Source organism: Ranitomeya imitator, chromosome 1, assembly GCF_032444005.1.
Source record: "Ranitomeya imitator isolate aRanImi1 chromosome 1, aRanImi1.pri, whole genome shotgun sequence".
Taxonomy (NCBI): Eukaryota; Metazoa; Chordata; class Amphibia; order Anura; family Dendrobatidae; genus Ranitomeya; species Ranitomeya imitator.
In genome coordinates, this window is record NC_091282.1 from 815,089,952 (window position 1) to 815,109,994 (window position 20,043).

Consider the following 20,043-nt stretch of genomic DNA (forward strand, 5'->3'; position numbering starts at 1 on the left):
GCAGCAGGGTTGCAAGCAACTTCACAGCCCGTGTTAGTTTCGAAGTACACTCAGATGCCATCAATACCATTCACAACAAGATGACATGGGTGCTAATTAGGTACCTTACAAAATGTTTTGTTTCTGGCTCCCATCCCTTGACGTTTTGTCCAGGTTTGACTAATGATCTTTTACTGACCTTTTACATCCCTTTGTAACCAGATTGTCTTTCAGTGGTTAGATTAATTCTGCTGTTTCACTATGGCTGCAGTTGCTATACGCTGATCCTGCTGCTGAGGTCTTGGTTTTGCTCCTAATACTGTTCATCATCCTGTTTTGTGTCACAACACCCTGCTACCTTGATTCACTCTTCGTCGTTGGCTAGGTTTTGGATTTATAACTTTCGAGGACGAACAATCAGTGGACCAGGCTGTCAACATGCATTTTCACGACATCATGACCAAAAAAGTGTGTAGTTGTAGTTTTATTTTACCTTAAGACGAAGCCAAGTCTTGGGGAGCAGTCAATGTCCTTGGCAGATTGGTGTTTTGTTTGTTTTTATAATATAAGGGGAAAAAAAGTTGGGGAGGTGAGTAATTTATAGTTCCAGTAGGAAGAGGGAATGTTTCCAATTTAAAAAAAAATGGATGGATGTTCAGTTAAATTCAGGGACTGTTAGAAGCAAGAAGAATACAACTAAGTCTTGGAGGCCTCAAGGACATCTCTGCTGCTTAAGGTTTGGCTTGATGCCACTCCTTCTGAAGTCACGGGTTTCAAATTCATTCTGCAACGGGACAGAAAAAAAAGTATTTGGCAATTGGAAGACTTCATGAAGGACTGGATGCTGTTACTGTTTCATTACTGGGTCACTTACTGTGAAACTTTGGTACAAAAGCCATGTTCTCAGTAGTTTAACCATTCTGCAGTAAAGTGAACTGTTCATACTGTGTTGTCATGTCTGGGAGGTCTACTTGAATCGCTAACGTTAGGGGTTAGCGATAGCGGTGTAGGCTCATATGTAGGTTCCCCATAATTTATTCAGTGGCCAGAGAAGTCTATGTAGGAGAAATGACCATTGTAGTTATGGGTGATGCACAGATAATAGTGCCACACCAGGGTGGATGTTTATAAAATAGCACAAGATACTTTTCTTTAGAGATACACTATTTTCACAACTGACTTATAAAACTTCCTGAAAAATAGTACTTTCTGTTGTTCAGACTGGCTAGTTGGTCTGCTCATTTGATGGAGGACACACTAGAATGAGAAGAGAGAAGAAAACATTTCTGGGCCTCTTTCATCCTCTTATATTCTATCCATGGATTGCTATACAGTCTGAATAATAGTGGACCGTAAATGAGAATTCAGTTGTCTAGTACAAGGGAAAGCTTTAAAGACCTCATGTAATGCAGTTTCCAGCTGCTGATTACTTTTTATGGTGGTGTCTCATACACCATAATTTATATCTATAGTATGTCGGTAGTACACAGTAGTCCAAATAGAAGATCTGGACAGGTCCCCAATCTACACTTGCAAACAAACAAAAAATGTGGGTGAAACCAAAGCGATGGATTGTTGCTAGTGATATGTAACTTTACAACACAGTATGAAGAATATGCTTCTTATTGACCAAACTGTCCATTTTGTATTACTTGCATGTTTTGTTTACTTTTTTTGTTAGATATAGTGTAAGATTCTCTTACCACATCCATTCCCTCTGACATAATTTGCGAGTTAATTAAATTGAGATTCTTAAAGCGTTAGCCTGGGGAAGGTAAGTCTTTATCTTCCATTAGCTATTTTTGACGCAGCCAATCATCAGCCTCCCTAGCAGTATCCCAGCCCCATGAGATTCTCTGATGTGAGGAGAGCCCAGACTACTATTCACATGAAGCGAAGTCCAGTCCCGACACGGCCCTACAGTCCGGACGAGAGTGTTTTCTTTTTAGAGCTATATTAATAATCCCTAGTTATCCACATAGAGTAAGATATATATTTGCTTTATACTGTGTATGTTAAGCTTCTCAGAGACCCATATAGAGTCCTTTAATAATAAGATAAATTAAATTAAGTATTAGAATGCTAAGCTTATAAGTATAATTTTGGGTGTAGTGGGTGGGGAGTGGGCAGTAACCATTGAGCTATTTTCTGACCAGTCTCTGTCTTTGTTTAGGTGGAAGTAAAACGCGCTGAGCCCCGTGATGGCAAAAGCCAATCTCTTGGATCTGCAGGTTCTAATCAGTGGGGAAATAGAGGAATGCAAAATGCAGCTAATGGGTGGACGGGCCAGCCTCCTGCCACATGGCCACAGAGCTACAGTCCACAAGGTGAGACTCTGACGTGGAAATAAATGTTGCAATCATGAAGACAACTTGAGCTATATATCATGAATCAGCTCCTCTGCAGACTGTTTACATAATTTTTTGTTATCTTACTGCCAGATAATGCAGTAAATTGTGCTAATATATCCTGCAGACCATGAATAGAGGGTAGGTGCCCTCCATTGACATGGGGCTCTGTACAGCTTATTTTGCTTGGAGTAGGCTTCAGCAGTTGGACAATTCCAGCAATCACTAAGTTACAACTACTCTTTTGGATAAACTTGATCCAAACGCTTTAACCCCTTCCCAACATATGACGTTTAGTTACGTCATGTATTTTGGGTCCCTGACTTAGGTGTGCGAGCCCGCACCTTTCCCAGCAGATGACTGATAGTTAATAGTTTCCAAAATTGGGTCACTTGTGGGGGGTTTCCACTGTTTAGGCAACATGGCATCCACTATTCTAGCTAATTTTGCATTCCAAAACAAACAAATTGTATGGTTCATTTTCTCCTGTTACCATTGTGAAAATGAATAATTTGGGGATAAATCAACATTTTGAGGAAAAAAGTAAAAACAAATTTACATTTGTTTTCCTTTCACGTTGCTTTAATTCCTGTGAAGGACGTGAAGGGTTAATAAACTTCTTGAATATAGTTTTGAGCACTTTGAATGGTGCAGTTTTTTTAAATGGTGGCAGGGCTGTTTTCTGTCAAATAGACCCCTCAGTCACTTCAAATAGGATGTTTCGCTACCTATTTGTACACAACCTATCAGTTTTGTAAATTTTGTTGGACAATTGAGATATTGCTGATCAACTTTTAACCCTTCTACTTCCTAACAAAAATATTATGTTTAAAAAATGATGCTTATGCAAAGTATACATGTGGGAAATTTTATTGATCTCTTTTGTGATATAATGATCTGGATTAAGGGTATAAAAATTTGAAGTTTGAAAATTGCGATATTTTCACAAATGTAAGAAATGTAGTCTCAAATTTATCAACATGACGTATAATGTCACAAAATGAAGAAAGCAGGAAGCAGCACCGCTGCGATACACTCACCCCTCATGCGTAGAGTTAGTCCAAAAAAGCCGAGATACCAGCCTTCCAAATAATCAGTCCTGAGAAGGTGCAGCATCCAAAGAATACCGATCACCACAATATGAGAGAAGAAGATGGAGCGCACACCTCAATCCGGACGAAACGATTAGGACCTGTTGAAGCGCCTGCCGCGCGAAACAGCTGTTGTCCCGTCTTCTCCCATCATGTTTTCTTCCGCCCGCGTCCATGTGTAAGATGTTCCAATAAAGGCTTCGTTTCGTCCGGATTGAGGTGTGCGCTCCATCTTCTTCTCTCATATTGTGATGACGTATAATGTGTCGTGAAAAAACAGCTTCAGAATCACTGGTATACATTGAAGTGTTCCAGAGTTATTACGGTACCTCATACAATAACACTGGTAAGAATTGTAAAATTTGGCCAGGTCCGGAGAACTCGGCTCTGGGATGAAGAGTATAAGGGTTCATGCAGATGGCTGTAGATTCTTTCATCCAAGAGAATCTGGCAGATTATGCAAATGACATTTGGAATAGAAAATCACAGCACACTGAAGAGAAGTTAAGATCCCTCTAAAGAGTTAACCCCTTAGTGACGGAGCCAAATTTTTGAAATCTGACCAGTGTCACTTTGTGGTAATAACTCTGCAACGCTTCAACAAATCCCAGTGATTTTGAGAATGTTTTTTCGTGACCTATTATACTTTATGATAATGGTAAATTTAGGTCAATATGTTTTGTGTTTATTTATAAAAAATATCAAAAACTTGAGAAAAATATTAAAAATTAGGAATTTTCAAAATTTGAATGATTATCCCTTTAATCCAGATGGTCATACCACAGCAAAACATTAATAAACAACATTTCCCACATGTCGGCTTTACATCAGCACCATTTGTAAAATTTTATTTTTATTTTTTTAGCATTTTAGGAGGTTTAAAATTGTAGCAGCAATTTTTTATTTTTTCAAGCAAATTTACTAAATTTATTTTTTTAGAGACTTATCCATGTTTGAAGTGACTTTGGGGGTCTCATATATTGGGAAACCCCCAAACGTGATTCCATTTTAAAAACAGCACCCCCTGACATATCAAAAACTGCTGTCAGGTAGTTTATTAACACTTCAGGTGATTTACAGGAATTAATGCAAAGTGGTATGACAGAAATGAAAATGTGTATTTTTACCACCTAAATGCCTCTAACTTCTGAACAGATTACTACATCCGTCAGACTCTAAGGCCACTATTTGGTCATGAATTGCCACGGCAAACATCAGGACCACACAATCATGATCTGAGGGCACAAATTTGGATAAAGAGGAAACCCCCACACTCTGTTAACCATATATAATGATGTAGTCACTATTGACAGCAGCATCTAAGGGGTTAAACAGATTTGGACAGTGCAAACACTGATCGTGGCTGATGCAGAAAGTTGTCAGCTATAGTGCACAACCGACAGATGCTGGATTGTTACCTGTATGGGGAGGCTATTCTCTTATATGTAAGGTCAGTTAAAAGGCGTATTGGCTGTCACTAAGGGGTTAAACTGCACACACTTTAGAGTAATATTGGCTGAACCTGCCAATATCGGTGGGTTCAGCCTACAGTTGTGTATGGGAGCCCTGGACAATTTATTGTTGGGGAAAATATCGATCTGTCTTATCGGGCTGCCAATCACATTGATCTACCATAGACCAGCTGCCGCCAGATATGTCTGGCGGAGGCTTTCTCAGAGAACACAGGAGTGCTTGGCAGACAGACATGTAATGTTTCTAGCTACATGGTACTGCTGTTTGCTAATTTGTAAAATTAATATTCTCTAGGTTGTATGCAACTGAATGATGGTCTACTTTGTGGAATGTTTGTTTAATCCCTATCCTGGTTCATTGAATTGTTGCTCCCTCCATGGCAACTTAAAATTGGAACTTGCACTGTAGTATTGAAAACCAGGGCATGTCCAGTGTTTAGCTTTCTGAGGGCAGAGCAATCATTTTTTTTGTTCAGCGTGTACATTTGTTCCATGATTACATCCAGGTCGTCATCTTTCCCATTTATTTGGGGCGTCTGCAGAAAATAAAATTGACATTTGCTTTTAATGTATTCAATACCTGGTTTTTTTTTTATGTCTATGATAGTTTATTTCTTGGCCTAACATTCATAAACCATTTTGTCTTTAGGTATGTGGATGCCAACTGGACAAGCAATTGGTAAGTAATTGGACATATGTCTTTGTAGTTACTCTCTCACTCGGGCAATTCACATCAATCTCTCCTACCTTTTGGTTCTTCCTAATGCAGTCTTCTCCACAGGCGGGTATGGTCCTCCTGCAGCCCGGGGTGCTGCTCCCCCACCTCCATCTTTCCCCTTCATAGTGTCAACACCACAAGGAGGATTTCCTGCACAAGGCTTTCCACCGGGATATGCAACACCACCTCCTTTTGGTAAGACGTAGTTAAATTTTGTCCTGTTTCATTCAGGCTCTTCTACTAGAACTAATCCCCAGCTATCCCTATATATTTTGATGTGTTATTGCAGGCTATGGATATGGCCCACCCCCTCCCCCTCCTGATCAATACGTCACATCAGGAGTTCCAGCACCATCTGGTACTCCAGGAGCAGCGCCACTGGCGTACCCTGCACCACCAGGGCAGTCAGCTCAGGATCTCAGTAAACCCCCTGGTGGTCAGCAAGACTTTGCTTTTAGCCAGTTTGGTAAGTGGTGTCCATGTGAAAGTTTTGTCCCACTATGTCATTTGAGGGTGGGTTTCAAAGTCTCTTGAAATATGTCCCACTGACCTGCTGACTGTGTTCAATGTCTTTGCAAAAGTATTAGTAATCTCCTTGCATCTTCATATAAAACCAAGACACCCATGTCCCACCCAAACTTCAGAGTGGACCTCTCCATGTCTGACCTTGCCATGCACAAAAAGCCTATTACCTGGCTGGGCGGGATGTCAGGTTGGGGTTGTAGTGCATGCCTTAACCCTCCCAATTAAAAAGCCTGAAGAAATCACTCTTTCCAGGAAATGCCTGCTTTGTGAAATTGTCCGAGTGGATCTGAGCTCACTATGAAGGACATAAAAAGGTAAGAAATGGTAGGTAGCGTTAGATCCTCCATCTCAATTTTGGAGGCCAATTGGATGCACATGCATGGAAAAAAATAGCCTGCCCTACAACAGATCTGACTATAGGGATCCAGTCAGTTTTTGATATTGACATTTTCCCATGACCTCTTTTAAGTTCAGGTTCAATTTAAAATTACTTCCAGTAAATGGCTGCTATTACTTTTATTACTTGACAGCTTATATAACTTTTGTCCTTTGCTCAGAGGTCGAGTTATGCAGTGTTAACTGCCACATCAGGGATGTTTAACCCCTTAATGACCGCCAATACGTCTTTTAACTGACCTGAGATATAAGAGAATAGCCTCCCCATACAGATGACAATCCAGCATCTGTCGGCTGACCACTATAGCTGACAACTTGCTGTACCAGCCACGATCAGTATTTGCACCATCTAAATCTGTTTAACCCCTTAGATGCTGCTGTCAATAGTGACTACATCATTATAAATGGTTAACAGTGTGTGGGGGCTTCTTCTTTGTCACAATTGGTGCCCTCAGATCATGATTTTGTGGTCCTGATGTTTGCGATGGCAATTCATGACCAAATAGCGGCCTTAGAGTCTGCCAGCTGTAGTAATCTGTTCAGAAGTTAGCAACATTTAGGTGGTGAAAATACACATTTTCATTTCTGTCATACCACTTTGCATTAATTCCTGTAAAGCACCTGAAGGGTTAATAAACTACCTGACAGCAGTTTTCAATATGTTTAGGGGTGCTGTTTTTAAAATGGTATCACGTTTGTGGGTTTCCCAATATATGGGACCCCTAAAGTCACTTCAAACATGGATAAGTCCCTAAAAAAATAAATTTTGTAAATTTCTTTGAAAAAATGAAAAATTGTTGCTACATTTTTAAACCTCCAAAAATGCTAACAAAATAAAATAACATTTTACAAATGGTGCTGATGTAAAGCAGACATGTGGGAAATGTTATTTATTAATGGTTTGCTGTTGTATGACTATCTGGATTAAAGGGATAATCATTCAAATTTAGAAAATTGCTAATTTTTTTAACATTTTTCTAAAATTTTTGATATTTTTTATAAATAAACACAAAAAATGTTGAACAAAATTTACCATTATCATAAAGTATAATGTGTCAGGAAAAAACAATCTCAAAATCACTGGGATTTGTTGAAGTGTTGCAGAGTTATTACCACATAAAGTGACACTGGTCAGATTTCAAAAATTTGGCTCGGTCACTAAGGGGTTAAACTGAACCTAAACTTTTAAGAGAACCTGTCACTTGCACAAGGAAAAATTAAATGCCTTGTCCAACCCTATTCTCCCCTGATCCTGCTGCTTTTTCCCTTTAAATATCCATCGCCCCATTGCACAGATATTCACATTTAATTGCTTTTGGAGCACAATATGTGAAAAAAAGTAGTGTAACTGGGCATTTTTTCACAGTTTTCTCTGGAAGAGCGCAGTGTCACACTTCTTACCAAACCCTGTAATGTCTTTAAAGGTTATCTGTCAACACATTTGACCTGTGTAAACTGCTAACATGGGCATACAGGTGTATAGACTGCTGTGGAGAGTGATACCTGTATGCCTCATATCAGATGCCTTGTTGATAAAACTTTTATTACTATGTGAGTTACCTCTTCCAGGCTCTGGGGAGGATGCTGCCTGAGACAACTCTGCCTCCAGATATTATTTTACATGATGGGGGGAACTACCATTGTGACACATGTAGCTAACACAGAACAGGAGAAATTAAATTTGTCTTCTTGCACACCCATTTTTGCTCCTCTCTGAGCTCTGCTGTATTGCAGCCCTGTCTGCCTGGGAGCTCGAAGCTGAAGCTGAGAGAAGTCTGCAGATGTCAGGTATAACCACACATAGCTCTGCCGTGAGAGTAAAGAGCGGCCATTACACATCACATTGTTAATCCCCCGTCATGTAAAATAATCTCTGGAGGCAGAATTACCTTCCAGGCGGCATCCTCCCCAGAGCCTGGAAGAAGTGGTTCGCATAGTAATAAGAGTTCTCCACAACAAGGCATCTGATATGAGGCATATAGGTATCACTCTCCACAGCAGTCTATACCGCTGTATGCCCATATTAATAGTTTAGAGAGGTGAAATGTGGTGACAGATTCCCTTTAAAGGGAACCTGTCACACCCCTCAGGCATTTGTAACTAAAAGAACCACCTTGTGCAGCACTAATGCTGCATTCTGACAAGGTGGCTCTTTAGTTACAAACGCCTGCACACGCTGAAATAAACAGTTATAAAATGTGCCCCCACATACCCTGAAACCGTCCTAGAGGCGGGACTTTACTTCCTAATCAGACGCAGCACAGCCGTTACTCTGGACCTGTGCGTGCCGGGCACTGCCTCCTCTTGCTGCATTATCGTCCAGGCGCCTGCGCTGTAAGTACGAAGGGCAGCGCAACTGCGCATGCCTGGAAAAAAAAAACTTACAGCGCAGGCGTCGGGGACAATAATGCAGCAAGAGGAGGCGGCGCGCACAGCTCCAGAGTGACGGCTGTGCTGCGTCTGATTAGGAAGGAAAGTCCCGCCCCTAGGACGGTTTCAGGGTATGTGGGGGCACATTTTATAAGCGTTTATTTCAGCGTGTGCAGGGAGCATAGCTAAAAGAGCCACCTTGTCAGAATGCAGCATTTGTGCTGCACAAGGTGGCTCTTTTAGTTACAAACGTCTTGAGGGGGGTAAAGGGTTCCCTTTAAGTGAATCGCATGTATATCATGGTTTGACTAGAGCTCCAAATGAAATGAACCAGTATGAATTGTGGTTATAGTATATTTATGTATTTCTTTCCATCTGAGCTCTGAATAATTCTTTAATTTATCCATGGATGCTGATTGTCTTGTGAATAATGTATATATGTCTGCTTATACATGTTATTAAATAATAGTCAAGAAGATTGATGCCTATTAGTTAGAAGGGATGAGAAGTGCTCATACACTAGATTTTAACTGTTCTGTGTGTTTAAATGTAATTTGCTAACGTCTGCTATACATATCAGACGGCTGTAGGCCAAATGAACTTTCCATAGAAGTAGAGGAGTAAGCTGGCAACTGGTTGTCCACCACTTGGATAGCCCTTACTCCTTCCTCAAGTTTGGCCCCATTAAAATATAAAGACTTATACCCACTTCCAATGCCGTGAGCCCAATGGCACTGGCATCACTGTCCTCACCATGGGACAAATTCGAACATCAGGGTTGTGCCAAACCCCCCCCCCGAAAAAATAATATATATATAATATATATATATTGCCCAATCGTCATTTGCCAACTATGAAGAACTCCCTCACATACACCCACAATTCGGCTGATATACAAAGTGGTGTTGAAATCTCTCTTCCCCGACTGCAGTTTGTCTTCAGTGCTGTCGCCATGTTGTGAGCCGTGCAGCTTATAAGCGCAGCTAATTGGGCCCATAATCATTAAACGGAATATTAATTCTTAAAGCAAACTAATGTTCCTTCCCATCCGATCCCTGTTGTGCTCAAATAAGTGTTCAACCACATATGTGGGGTACTGCCACTTTCGGGAGAAATTGCATAACACATTCTGGGGTCCAATTTCTCCTATTACCCCTCTTGTAAATTATAAATTTGGTGCTAAAACAGTATTTTATTGCAGAACATTATTATTTTTTTTTTTTTGTTCTCACATCTAAAAGTTATAAAGTTTCACGAATCACCTGCAGGTTAAAAAAGCTCATTTCACCCCTATATGACTTCCTTGAGGGGTCTAGTTTCCAAAATGGGGTGACTTGTGGGGGGTTCTTCTGTTTTCGCATGTCGGTAGCTCTCCAAATGCGACATGGCATTCACAATCTATCCCAGGCAAATGGAGCCGTTTCCGTTCCTAGCCCTGCCACGTGCCTAAGCAGAAGTTTTTGACCACACATGGGGTATCCTCACGTTCATGAGAAATTGCATAACAAATTATGGGTTCTGTTTTCACCAATTATCTATTGTGAAAATTACAAGTTTGATGCTAAAACATGTTCATGAAAATGGGGTATCTGCGTACTCAAGAGAAATTAAATAAATGTGTGGGTCCATTTCTCCTGTTAACTTGTGAAATTTAAAATTTGTGGCTTTTTTTTTTTTTAACCTAGAGGTTTAAGGTGCTCACCACACATTTAGATATGTTCCTTAAAGGGTCTTCAAAAATGGGGTCACCTGTGGCAGGGTTTCCACTGTTTAGATGCATTCGGGGCTTTCCAATCGTGACATGGCGTTCGATTTCAGCAATTTTCACGTTTGAAAAGTCAAAAGGTGCACATTCCCCTCCGAGACCTGCTTTGCGCCCAAACAATAGTTTTCCGCCACATATGGGATATCTGCGAACTCAGGATAAACTGCACAACAAATTTTTTTTTTTTTTTGTGAAAACAAATTTTTTTTTTTTTTAATTAAGGGGAAAAAAAGGCAAAATGTTAATTTTTTTTCCTTCCACATTGCTTTAGTTCCTGTGAAGCACCTGAAGGGTTAACAAACTTCTTGAATGTGATTTTGAGTAACTTGGGAAGGAGGAGTGCAGTTGTTATAATGGTGTCACTTTTGGATATTTTCTGTTATTTAGGCTCCTCAAAGTGACTTCAAATGCGAGGGGGTCCCTAAAAAATGGTTTTGTAAATTTTGTTGTAAAAATGAGAAATCGCTTGTTCAACTTCTATCCCTTCTAACTTTTTAACCAAAAGAAAAGGTTTAAAAAATTGTGCTGATGTAAAGTAGTCATGTGTGACATGAGTCTCTAGTTTAAAGGGAACCTGTCATCTCCAAAAAGCATTAAGCTACTTACTGGTAGCGGCATTTTTTCGGAGGCCCATGACAGCACACGAGAGAGGGGATCCGCCCTTAAGGAACAGGAAACCTACAGATACAAAAGGGCGGCACCTCTCCCCATGCATCAGTTGTATTTCAGAGCCTGAGAGGACTGCCGCGGTTAGTGGTACACAAATATACATTATATACATTTTGAAACAAAATAACCCATTATTGTAACAAGACACCATACGTGAGATTTACATATTACGCTATATACATATCAGGAAGTGCTACCCCCACGTGAATAGGGAGGGAACTAAGGGTGCTGTCATGGGCCTCCGAAAAATGCCGCTACCAGTAAGTAGCTTAATGCTTTATTCGGACTCCCATGACAGCACACGAGAGATTTACAGAGATGTAAGCTACCTTAGGGAGGGACTATAGATTGTAGCACCCTTAACCCAAAGGAAAGATCAGAGGAGGACCCCAAATCCAACCGATGGTGTTTAAAGAAAGTGGAAGGGGATGACCATGTGGCCGCCTTACATATCTGCTCCACTGACACTCCAGATCTTTCCGCCCAGGATGACGCCATGGCCCGGGTGGAATGTGCCTTTAGGTTCTGCGGAGCTGGCCCCCCACCTGCTGTATAAGCTAGAGAGATAGTTTCCCTAATCCATTTAGCCAGTAAATATTTTGATACTCTAAACCCTTTCCTTGGACCTTGGAAGGAAAGAAGCAGTGCCCCATCTTTCTTCCAATTATCAGTAGCTGAAATATACTGAAGAAGAGATCTCCTGACGTCTAACGTATGAAGCTCCTGCTCTTTAGGATTAGAGGGATTAGGAATAAAGGACGGCAAAGCTATCTCCTGTGATCTATGGAAACGTGTCGCCACCTTTGGTAGATATGCTGGGTCTGGTCTAAGGACTACTCTGACAAGATTTCCGTGTATGGAGGAGCTCTGGAAAGTGCCTGTATATCCCCTATCCTGCGAGCTGAGGTTATGGCGATCAATCGACGCTCAGGAGGGATTGCGGCACCATGGGCGCCGCCATCTTGGAGCCCCTGTGCATGCGCAGGAGCTCACCGACCCGGAAGTCGTCGCCGGCTCCGCCCCCCGACGTCACCACAGCATACAGCGCTTCCTGTCAGCGCTGCAGCCATCGTGGAACGCCGAGGCCGGCCAGCTACGTTCCGATCGGCGCCCCCTAGACGCTGCCGCCCCCCCGCACAGAGAGACCCACAGCACACGGGAAGGGCGACTTACCATCTGCTGGCCCCGGAGACCGGACACCCCCTGGCGACCGCTCCTCGCTGCCTAGTCACCGCCCTGCCAGGGCCACCGTGACTACCTCAGGTACCCGCACCGGCCGAAGTGGGAGACCCCCCCTCGCCACCAGAATCGGTCCGGCCGGCCTGGACTCCTGTAGATTCTATAGGCATCCAGTCCCTTCAGGAACAGGAAACCAACTGATGCATGGGGAGAGGTGCCGCCCTTTTGTATCTGTAGGTTTCCTGTTCCTTAAGGGCGGATCCCCTCTCTCGTGTGCTGTCATGGAAGTTCGAATAAAGGCCTATTTCGGTAAAAGAGCCACCTTCAGCAGCACTAAGGCTGCATTCTGTGAAGGTGGCTCTTATGTTTCTGATCCCTAATAACACCGAAATATTCACTTTTATAAATTGCGTGCCATACCTATAGTGTCTTCAACCCCCCCAGACCTCTATGGTTGTTGATGCTGGATTGCTGTGAGTGCCACCCTGTGGTTGGCGCTCATTGCAATGCTGTAATTCTACTACACAGGGGCGATCTGAGCTTCGCTCCTATAGCAAAGGCGATCAAGTTGTGCCAGCTTCTAGCCTCCTATGGAGGCTATTGAAGCATGGCAAAAGTAAACAAAAAACATATGTTTTAAAAAAAAATATGAAAAAAGTATAAAAGTTTAAATCATCCCCCTTTCGCCCCATTCTAAATAAAGCAATAAAAAAAAATCAAATATGCACTTATTTGGTATCTCTGTGTTCAGAATCGCCCGATCTATCAATAAAAAAAGATTAACCTGATCGCTAAACGGCGTAGCAAGTAAAAAATCGAAACGCCTGAATTAAATTTTTTTTTGTCACCGCGACATTGCATTAAAATGCAATAACGGGCGATCAAAAGAACATATCTGCATCAAAATATCATTAAAAAAAGACAGCTCGGCACGCAAAAATAAGCAGTCACCCGACCCCGGTTCACGAAAAATGGAGACGCTATGGGTATCGGAAAATAGCGCATATTTTTTTTTTTTTTTTGTTATAGCAAAGTTTGGACATTTTTTTTTCACCACTTAGATAAAAAAAGAACCTAAATATGTTTGTGTCTATGAACTCGTAATGACCTGTAGAATCATATTGCAGGTCAGTTTTAGCATTTAGTGAACCTAGCAAAAATGTCAAACAAAAAAACAGTGTGGGATTGCACTTTTTTTTTTTTTTTGCAGTCTCACCGCACTTGGAATTTTTCCCCCGTTTTTCTAGTACATGACATGGTAAAACCAATGATGTCGTTCAAAAGTGCAACTCGTCCCGCAAAAAATAAGCCCTCATATGGCTTAAAAAGTTATGGCTCTGGGAAGGAGGGGAGTGAAAAACGAAAATACCCCGGGTCATGAAGAGGTTAAGGGCATAAGAATTAAAAGTTTGAAAATTGCCAAATTTCTGATATTTTCACAAATAAATGCAAGTCGTTGCAAGCCTATTTTACCACTATTGTGAAGTACGATATGTCACAAAAACAAATCTCTCAATCACCGGGATTTGTTGAGTTTTTCCAGAGTTATTACCTCATAAAATGACAGTGATCAGAATTGTAAAATTTGGCCTGGTCATTGAGGTTAAAATTGGCTGTCATGAATGGGTTAATAGGGATGGGAGTGCAGAGCACACACTAAGTCAAGTCACAAAGAACATGCTTATCCTGGTCAGCGTCAGGACGTATTCCTTCATTGCACCGCAGCGTTCATGTGCAGAAATTAAAGAGAAATTAAAGGGCTGGCACCAGTTCAAGCATTGCAGTCCCTGGGAGTCTACACAGGAGCCTGAGAAAATGACATTGTGGACTGTACGGCCTGCGGGTTGGAGGTTCCCACCCCTGTTTTATTTCAACAAGAAGTATTGTGTTCAATATAAATTTAACCTAGATATATATAATTTTTTTTAATGTATACTTCTATTCAGTTCTATGGATGTATGTGATGTACAGCCATAGAACCATATCCCACTTACCCTTGTCACAACATATCTCAAGATATGTCAGCAAAGCTTAAACATACATTGCCCCATAGTCTTCCATGCTGAAAAACATTCTTTATGACTTTTAAAGCGAATTTGTCACCTGGTTTTTGCCACCTAATGTGAGCAGCATGACGTAGTAACAGATTCTGATTCCAGTGATGTCACTTACTGTAGTTTCCATAAAATCTGTGATTTATCAGTAATTATCATTAGAGGACTAGTAAACAGTGCCAAGTAGTCAAGCACGTACAGGGGTTGGACAAAATAATGGAAACATCAACAAAAGTTAGTTTAATATGGTGTAGGTCCACCTTTTGCGGCGATTACAGCCTCAATTCTCCGAGGTATGGATTCATACAAGGTGTGATTTGTTTCCAAAGGAATTTTAGCCCATTCTGCAGTTAAAACACCCTCCAGTTGTTTGAGTGCCGATGCCGGCAGAAATCGATGTCTAACTTGAATCTCTAAAATCGACCATAAATGCTCAATAATGTTGGGGTCTGGGGATTGGGGGGGCCAGATGAGATGCTCAACTTCATTAGAATGTTCCTTGTGCCATGCTTTAACGATTCTAGCTGTATGAATTGGTGCATTATCATCCTGAAAGATGGCGTTCCCCTCCGGGAACAGTGCTTGAACCATTGGATGCACTTGGTCGCCCAAAATGCCTAAATAATCTTGGCTGTTAATTCTTCCATGAAGGGATATCATTGGCCTGGCAGATCTCCACGAAATAGCACCCCAGATCATCACAGAACCTCCGCCATGTTTTACGGTTGGGAGAAGGTAGTCTGGATGGAATGCTTCTTTCGGCTGTCACCAAACGTACACTCGGCCGGAGGTCGGAAATAGGGTAAACGATGATTCGTCTGAGAATATCACGTTTCCACTGCTCGAGGGACCAATTCTGGAGGTTTCTACACCGCTCTAAACGCTTGGAAACATTGGTCATTGAGAGCAGCAGTTTTCTAATTGCAGCTCTTCCATGGAATCCAGATTTGTGCAGCTCCCGACGAACAATTTTCATGGAAACTGCATTCTGTAGGTGTTCAATGAGCTCAGCAGTGATTTTCGGAGCTGTGGTCTTGCGATCCTCTCTCACAATACACTTTAGAGTCCGACGGTCTCTCTGTCAACTTTGACTTTCAACTGGACCTGTTCTTTGCTGCAGACGTTTTTCCTTCTCTTTCAAACGCAGTCATTACTTTGGAGACAGTACCTCTTGACACGCCAAGCATTCGGACACTTCTGTTACACTAGCGCCTGCCATAGGAGCACCAACAATTTGGCTTCTTTGAAAATCCGGGAGGTCTGCCATTGGTATCAGGTTCTCAACAATGTTCTTACAATTATGCAAAACAAACAGTTAATTTACATACACATACTGTATCACATAACACAAATAATCAACTACAAAACATTACCATATGTCACGGTTTGCATGTTTATCACATGTTCGAAGATTATGATGCCAAAACGTTAGGTGTTTCCATTATTTTGTCCAACCCCTGTTTATGGGTGCTGTATAACCCCTTCCCCACCCCACGGCTGATTGGCAGTTTTTTGCCCATGTACAGCATACACAAAAAGCTGCCAATCGGTAGATCTGCAGTTAAAACAGTGATGGTATGAAAGTGACTCATTGCTGGAATTTGGGTCTTTATCCCTACATTATGAAGCTCTCGGGATAGTAACAAACTGGAGACAGGTTCTCTTTAAGATCTTTTTTTTTTCCTGGATGGATGCATGGATACCTGACATACCATCTATTAGATTTGGTAGCATGGTGGCTCAGTGGTTAGCACTGTTGCTTTGCTGCGATCCTGAGTTAAATTCCCATCAAGGACAAAATTTGTGAGGTGTTTGTATGTTCTCGTATTTGTGTCGATTTCCTCCCACACTCCAATGACCCTACTGCTTAAGGTTCACAATCTAAATTCCCTTAGAGGACCGCTACATAAGTGAGCATAATGAAATATCTATCAGTCTATCTATCTGTAGCAGAAGGATGCCATGTTAGTGTCCCGTTTCTTTTTACTGGATGGCACCAGATTTTGAATTGGCACTGATAAATTGTATTACATTACACAACTAACGTGTGGTTGAGAATGGACACGTGTAATTGTGTATATCCATTTGATAGTGTTGATCTGATGATTTCTTTGAACTCCTTATCAACTCCTTATCCGTTATCAACTCCTTTTTACAGTTGGTTACTAAATTGTAGTTTATGGACACTCCCAGATTTCTACATACTGATGGAGGAAATTGGCCTCCCAAAACACTATAGGTGCACACATACCATTTTTGTACAGTAACAAAACAGTATCTTGTTAACCTGGCTGCATCGATGAAGTCCTATCCCTTAACTTGATATGAACTGTTTTATTGTCATACTATTGCTCACAGTGTGACATGAAAATGTTGAAAGTGCACTGTCACCAGGCAGCCGTGGCGTTCTGTCTGTCCCGAAAGAGATCCAGCTCAGATGGAACCTGAAGGCTGCAGCCAATCACTGGCCACTGATTGATTGCCAAGGTCACATGATCTCCCCACAATAAAAGGAAGTGAGGAAGCTGGCGGCTGATAGTGACGTGGAGGAGCAACAGAGGTCTACTTGCTGATCCATTTTAATACAAAAATATGTAGTGAACAATCCATATAAATAAGTTTTCAGGGCTGATAAGAAAATGAAATGAAATCCCTGCTTATATTAAAAAATAAGAAATTGCAGTTTTGTTTGTATCAAGGCAAAATTAGTAGTCTTGTCACCCAGTTTTCCTGTACGCTGGACAGCATGTGATGATGGCTATACATGGGGTACTATCCCTGTGCAGATTAAAATGCATCATTCTGGGAAAGGTGAGCAGTAGGTTCTGCAGAGATGTGAGGGAGGCCATGCTTGATGTATACATACATATGGTATTAGGACAATGGTGAGTACATTACATGCCCAGTTTGGTTTTCCAAAGCATTTAAAAGACACATCTGCCCAATTATGTTGCAACATAAGAAAGGATTGTCACTTCAGTGACCAGATTCACTATTCCAGAGCTTTGGAAAACTGGTGGAAGCCCCATTTGGCGTTTAACACTGGGATAGCTGAATATTATATGCGCAGTAGTCCGTATGACTACATTTGCCAATTAATACAAAAAATGGCTTCCACTATGTCCGTGTGAAGTACAACCCCTATGTGAACCACTGTTGGTGCAGTTACTAGTAGCTAGGTGTAGACCAAAAAATATGCATCCTAAAATCCCAGCCCCTTCCTCCTAAATTTCCAGGCTCTCTTATGCTGGCATTTGTGAGGGCAGTAAACATGACTGCCTCCTAATAGCATCTGCTTTTCTACTTTACGTTTTAACATTCTAGGCTATGGGACGCAGGGTATTTTTTTTGCGGTTTATAAATGACCTTAGTAAAATGAATAATATGAAGTACGGTATATGTGGTGTGGGTTTTTTTTTGTTTCAAGCACTAAATTCCCTGTCTGTAAAGGAGCACAAGTTATACTCGTCATATGTAACCTAATACTGTCCTTTGTTCATTGTAGGATATGGACAGGACATGAGTGGGTTTGGACAGAGTTTCTCGGACCTCAGCCAACAGCCCCAATCTTATACAACAGGACCCACTGCACCAGCATCGGCAGGCCCGGCCGCTGGGGGAAGTGGCGCGGGACGAGGGCAGAATCACAATGTGCAATTCCACCCCTACAGACGTTAACATCAGGGAAGCGTATGCACAGAGGAGACTAGAGGGTACATCCACCTCTGAACTTGTGACAATCACCTGGTGAAGACACATCCTGCTAGAGACTTTGGGAGGTTGTACGTTTGAAGGAGAAGCTGTGGGTGTTTGGACTAAAGTTTTTACATCTTTTTTTGACCCATCAGCACAAATAAAGCCAATGAGTCACTGGTTCCAAACAGGGTTTTGAAAACATCTGCAGCTTTAACAGAACTCTTCAGGTTTATTGGTTCATTTTTTTTGTTTTCCTTTTTTTGTTGGGGGGAGGGGGAAATATTTTTTTTCTGAGCCTTTGTTTTACCATAAATTGTAAACTTTTATGTTTAAAGATATAAAAATATATACATTTAAAGATTGTGAATTTTTTAAAAGAACATTTTCTACTATGTATGCAGGTTTATTTTTTAATTTAATTGCAGGGTTTCCGGTGACACTGGAGTTCAGAAAAATTTTAACTCCTTGCTTCTGAATATATTTTCCTTAATTTTATTTTGGGGTTGTGGGTTGTTGAGTGCAATAAGTCAGCATCTCCAGGTTACCCAATGAGTTCCTACTGAGTGTAGTTCTTAATTTTGTTACTTGACATGAGGCAGAGTTCAGGGAACAGCCACCTGCTCCAAAGTCACCAATGTAGAGACTTGTTTTATGCCCCATGCCTGTCGCATCCCTTTTGCTGATAATCTGGGGTAAAGGAGCCATCTCAATGTAAATTCCTCAGGCTGAAGGTTTGCAGTGCACTTTGCACTAACTGGTGAATACCTCCTGGTTTGAATAAAGAAAAAATCCTTTTGGAGTGTAGCTTGTGGTGTCTTTCTTTTTAAGAGACTTTCAGGTTTACCTCTTAAATTCTGAACGAAAGAAATGCCAACAAATAACGATTTAATCTTCACATACACCATTCTCATATGATACAATTCGAAAGGCTCTACCTACATTTCACAGGATAATCTAATTGTATTAGTATCATCAACCACCCCCCCCCCCCCCCCCCCCCCCTAGTCTTCTAATGGATACCGTACCTTTCTTTTGTTTTGTTTAACCGCGGCTCTTGTCATTATCAGTTATGATAGTGTGATCAGAGCCATGTGGTCATGTGTTTCTTTCACCATGGTCTTGACCAGGGGTCCCCAACTCCAGGTCTCGAGGGCCGCCAACAGTGCAGGTTTTCAGGATTTCTTTAGTATTGCATCGGTGGTAATGTGATCATCTGCACAGGTGATGATTCCAACCCCTGTGCAATACGAAGGAAATCCTGAAAGCCTGCACTGTTGGCGGCCCTCGAGGCCTGGAGTTGGGGACCACTGGTCTTGACAAACTCGCAACTCTTTGTTCTTAGAGAATACAAACCAGATTCTTTACGTTTTATAGAACTATGGAATACAGACAACAGATTATTTTGGAACGTTGTGTCCCTATCTCACATTTATGGCATTTCTAAATGAGCCCCGCTATAGCTAACAGAGGCAGTACCTGTGTGATCAACTATCAGTGCAAAAGTTTTAGGTGAGGGAAAAAATGCTGCAAAAGATAAATCAAATCAATATTTCATGTCCATATTTTGCCTTCTAAGCATCAATTATTCTAGGTACACTTGCACACAGTGTTTGAAGGAAGTTGGCAGGGAGGTTGTTCCAAACATCTTGGAGAACTAACTGCTTATCCTCTGTATGGATGTAGGCGTGTGCAAATCCTTCTGTCTTTTCATGCAATCCTACACAGACTCAATGTTGAAATCAGGGCTCTGTGGGGCTACACCAGTGGTCCCCAACTCCAGG

General features: G+C 41.5%; 1 protein-coding gene across 5 annotated transcripts in view; it reads left to right on the forward strand.

Annotated features, from left to right (window-relative positions):
* DAZAP1 (DAZ associated protein 1) overlaps positions 1-19,066 on the forward strand; it is a 78,246-nt gene extending 59,180 nt beyond the window's left edge. The window contains exons 7-13 of one of the 5 annotated variants that reach the window (XM_069739703.1): positions 365-447; positions 2,153-2,306; positions 5,540-5,569; positions 5,660-5,803; positions 5,898-6,074; positions 6,386-6,447; positions 18,072-19,066. In XM_069739703.1, the coding sequence (XP_069595804.1) occupies positions 365-447; positions 2,153-2,306; positions 5,540-5,569; positions 5,660-5,803; positions 5,898-6,074; positions 6,386-6,423 (626 nt within the window). In that variant the 3' untranslated portion in view covers positions 6,424-6,447; positions 18,072-19,066. The remainder of the gene's footprint in view (positions 1-364; positions 448-2,152; positions 2,307-5,539; positions 5,570-5,659; positions 5,804-5,897; positions 6,075-6,385; positions 6,448-18,071) is intronic. The other 4 variants (XM_069739709.1, XM_069739688.1, XM_069739694.1 and 1 more) reach the window with 4 other exon arrangements.
* The last annotated feature ends 977 nt before the right edge of the window (positions 19,067-20,043 follow it).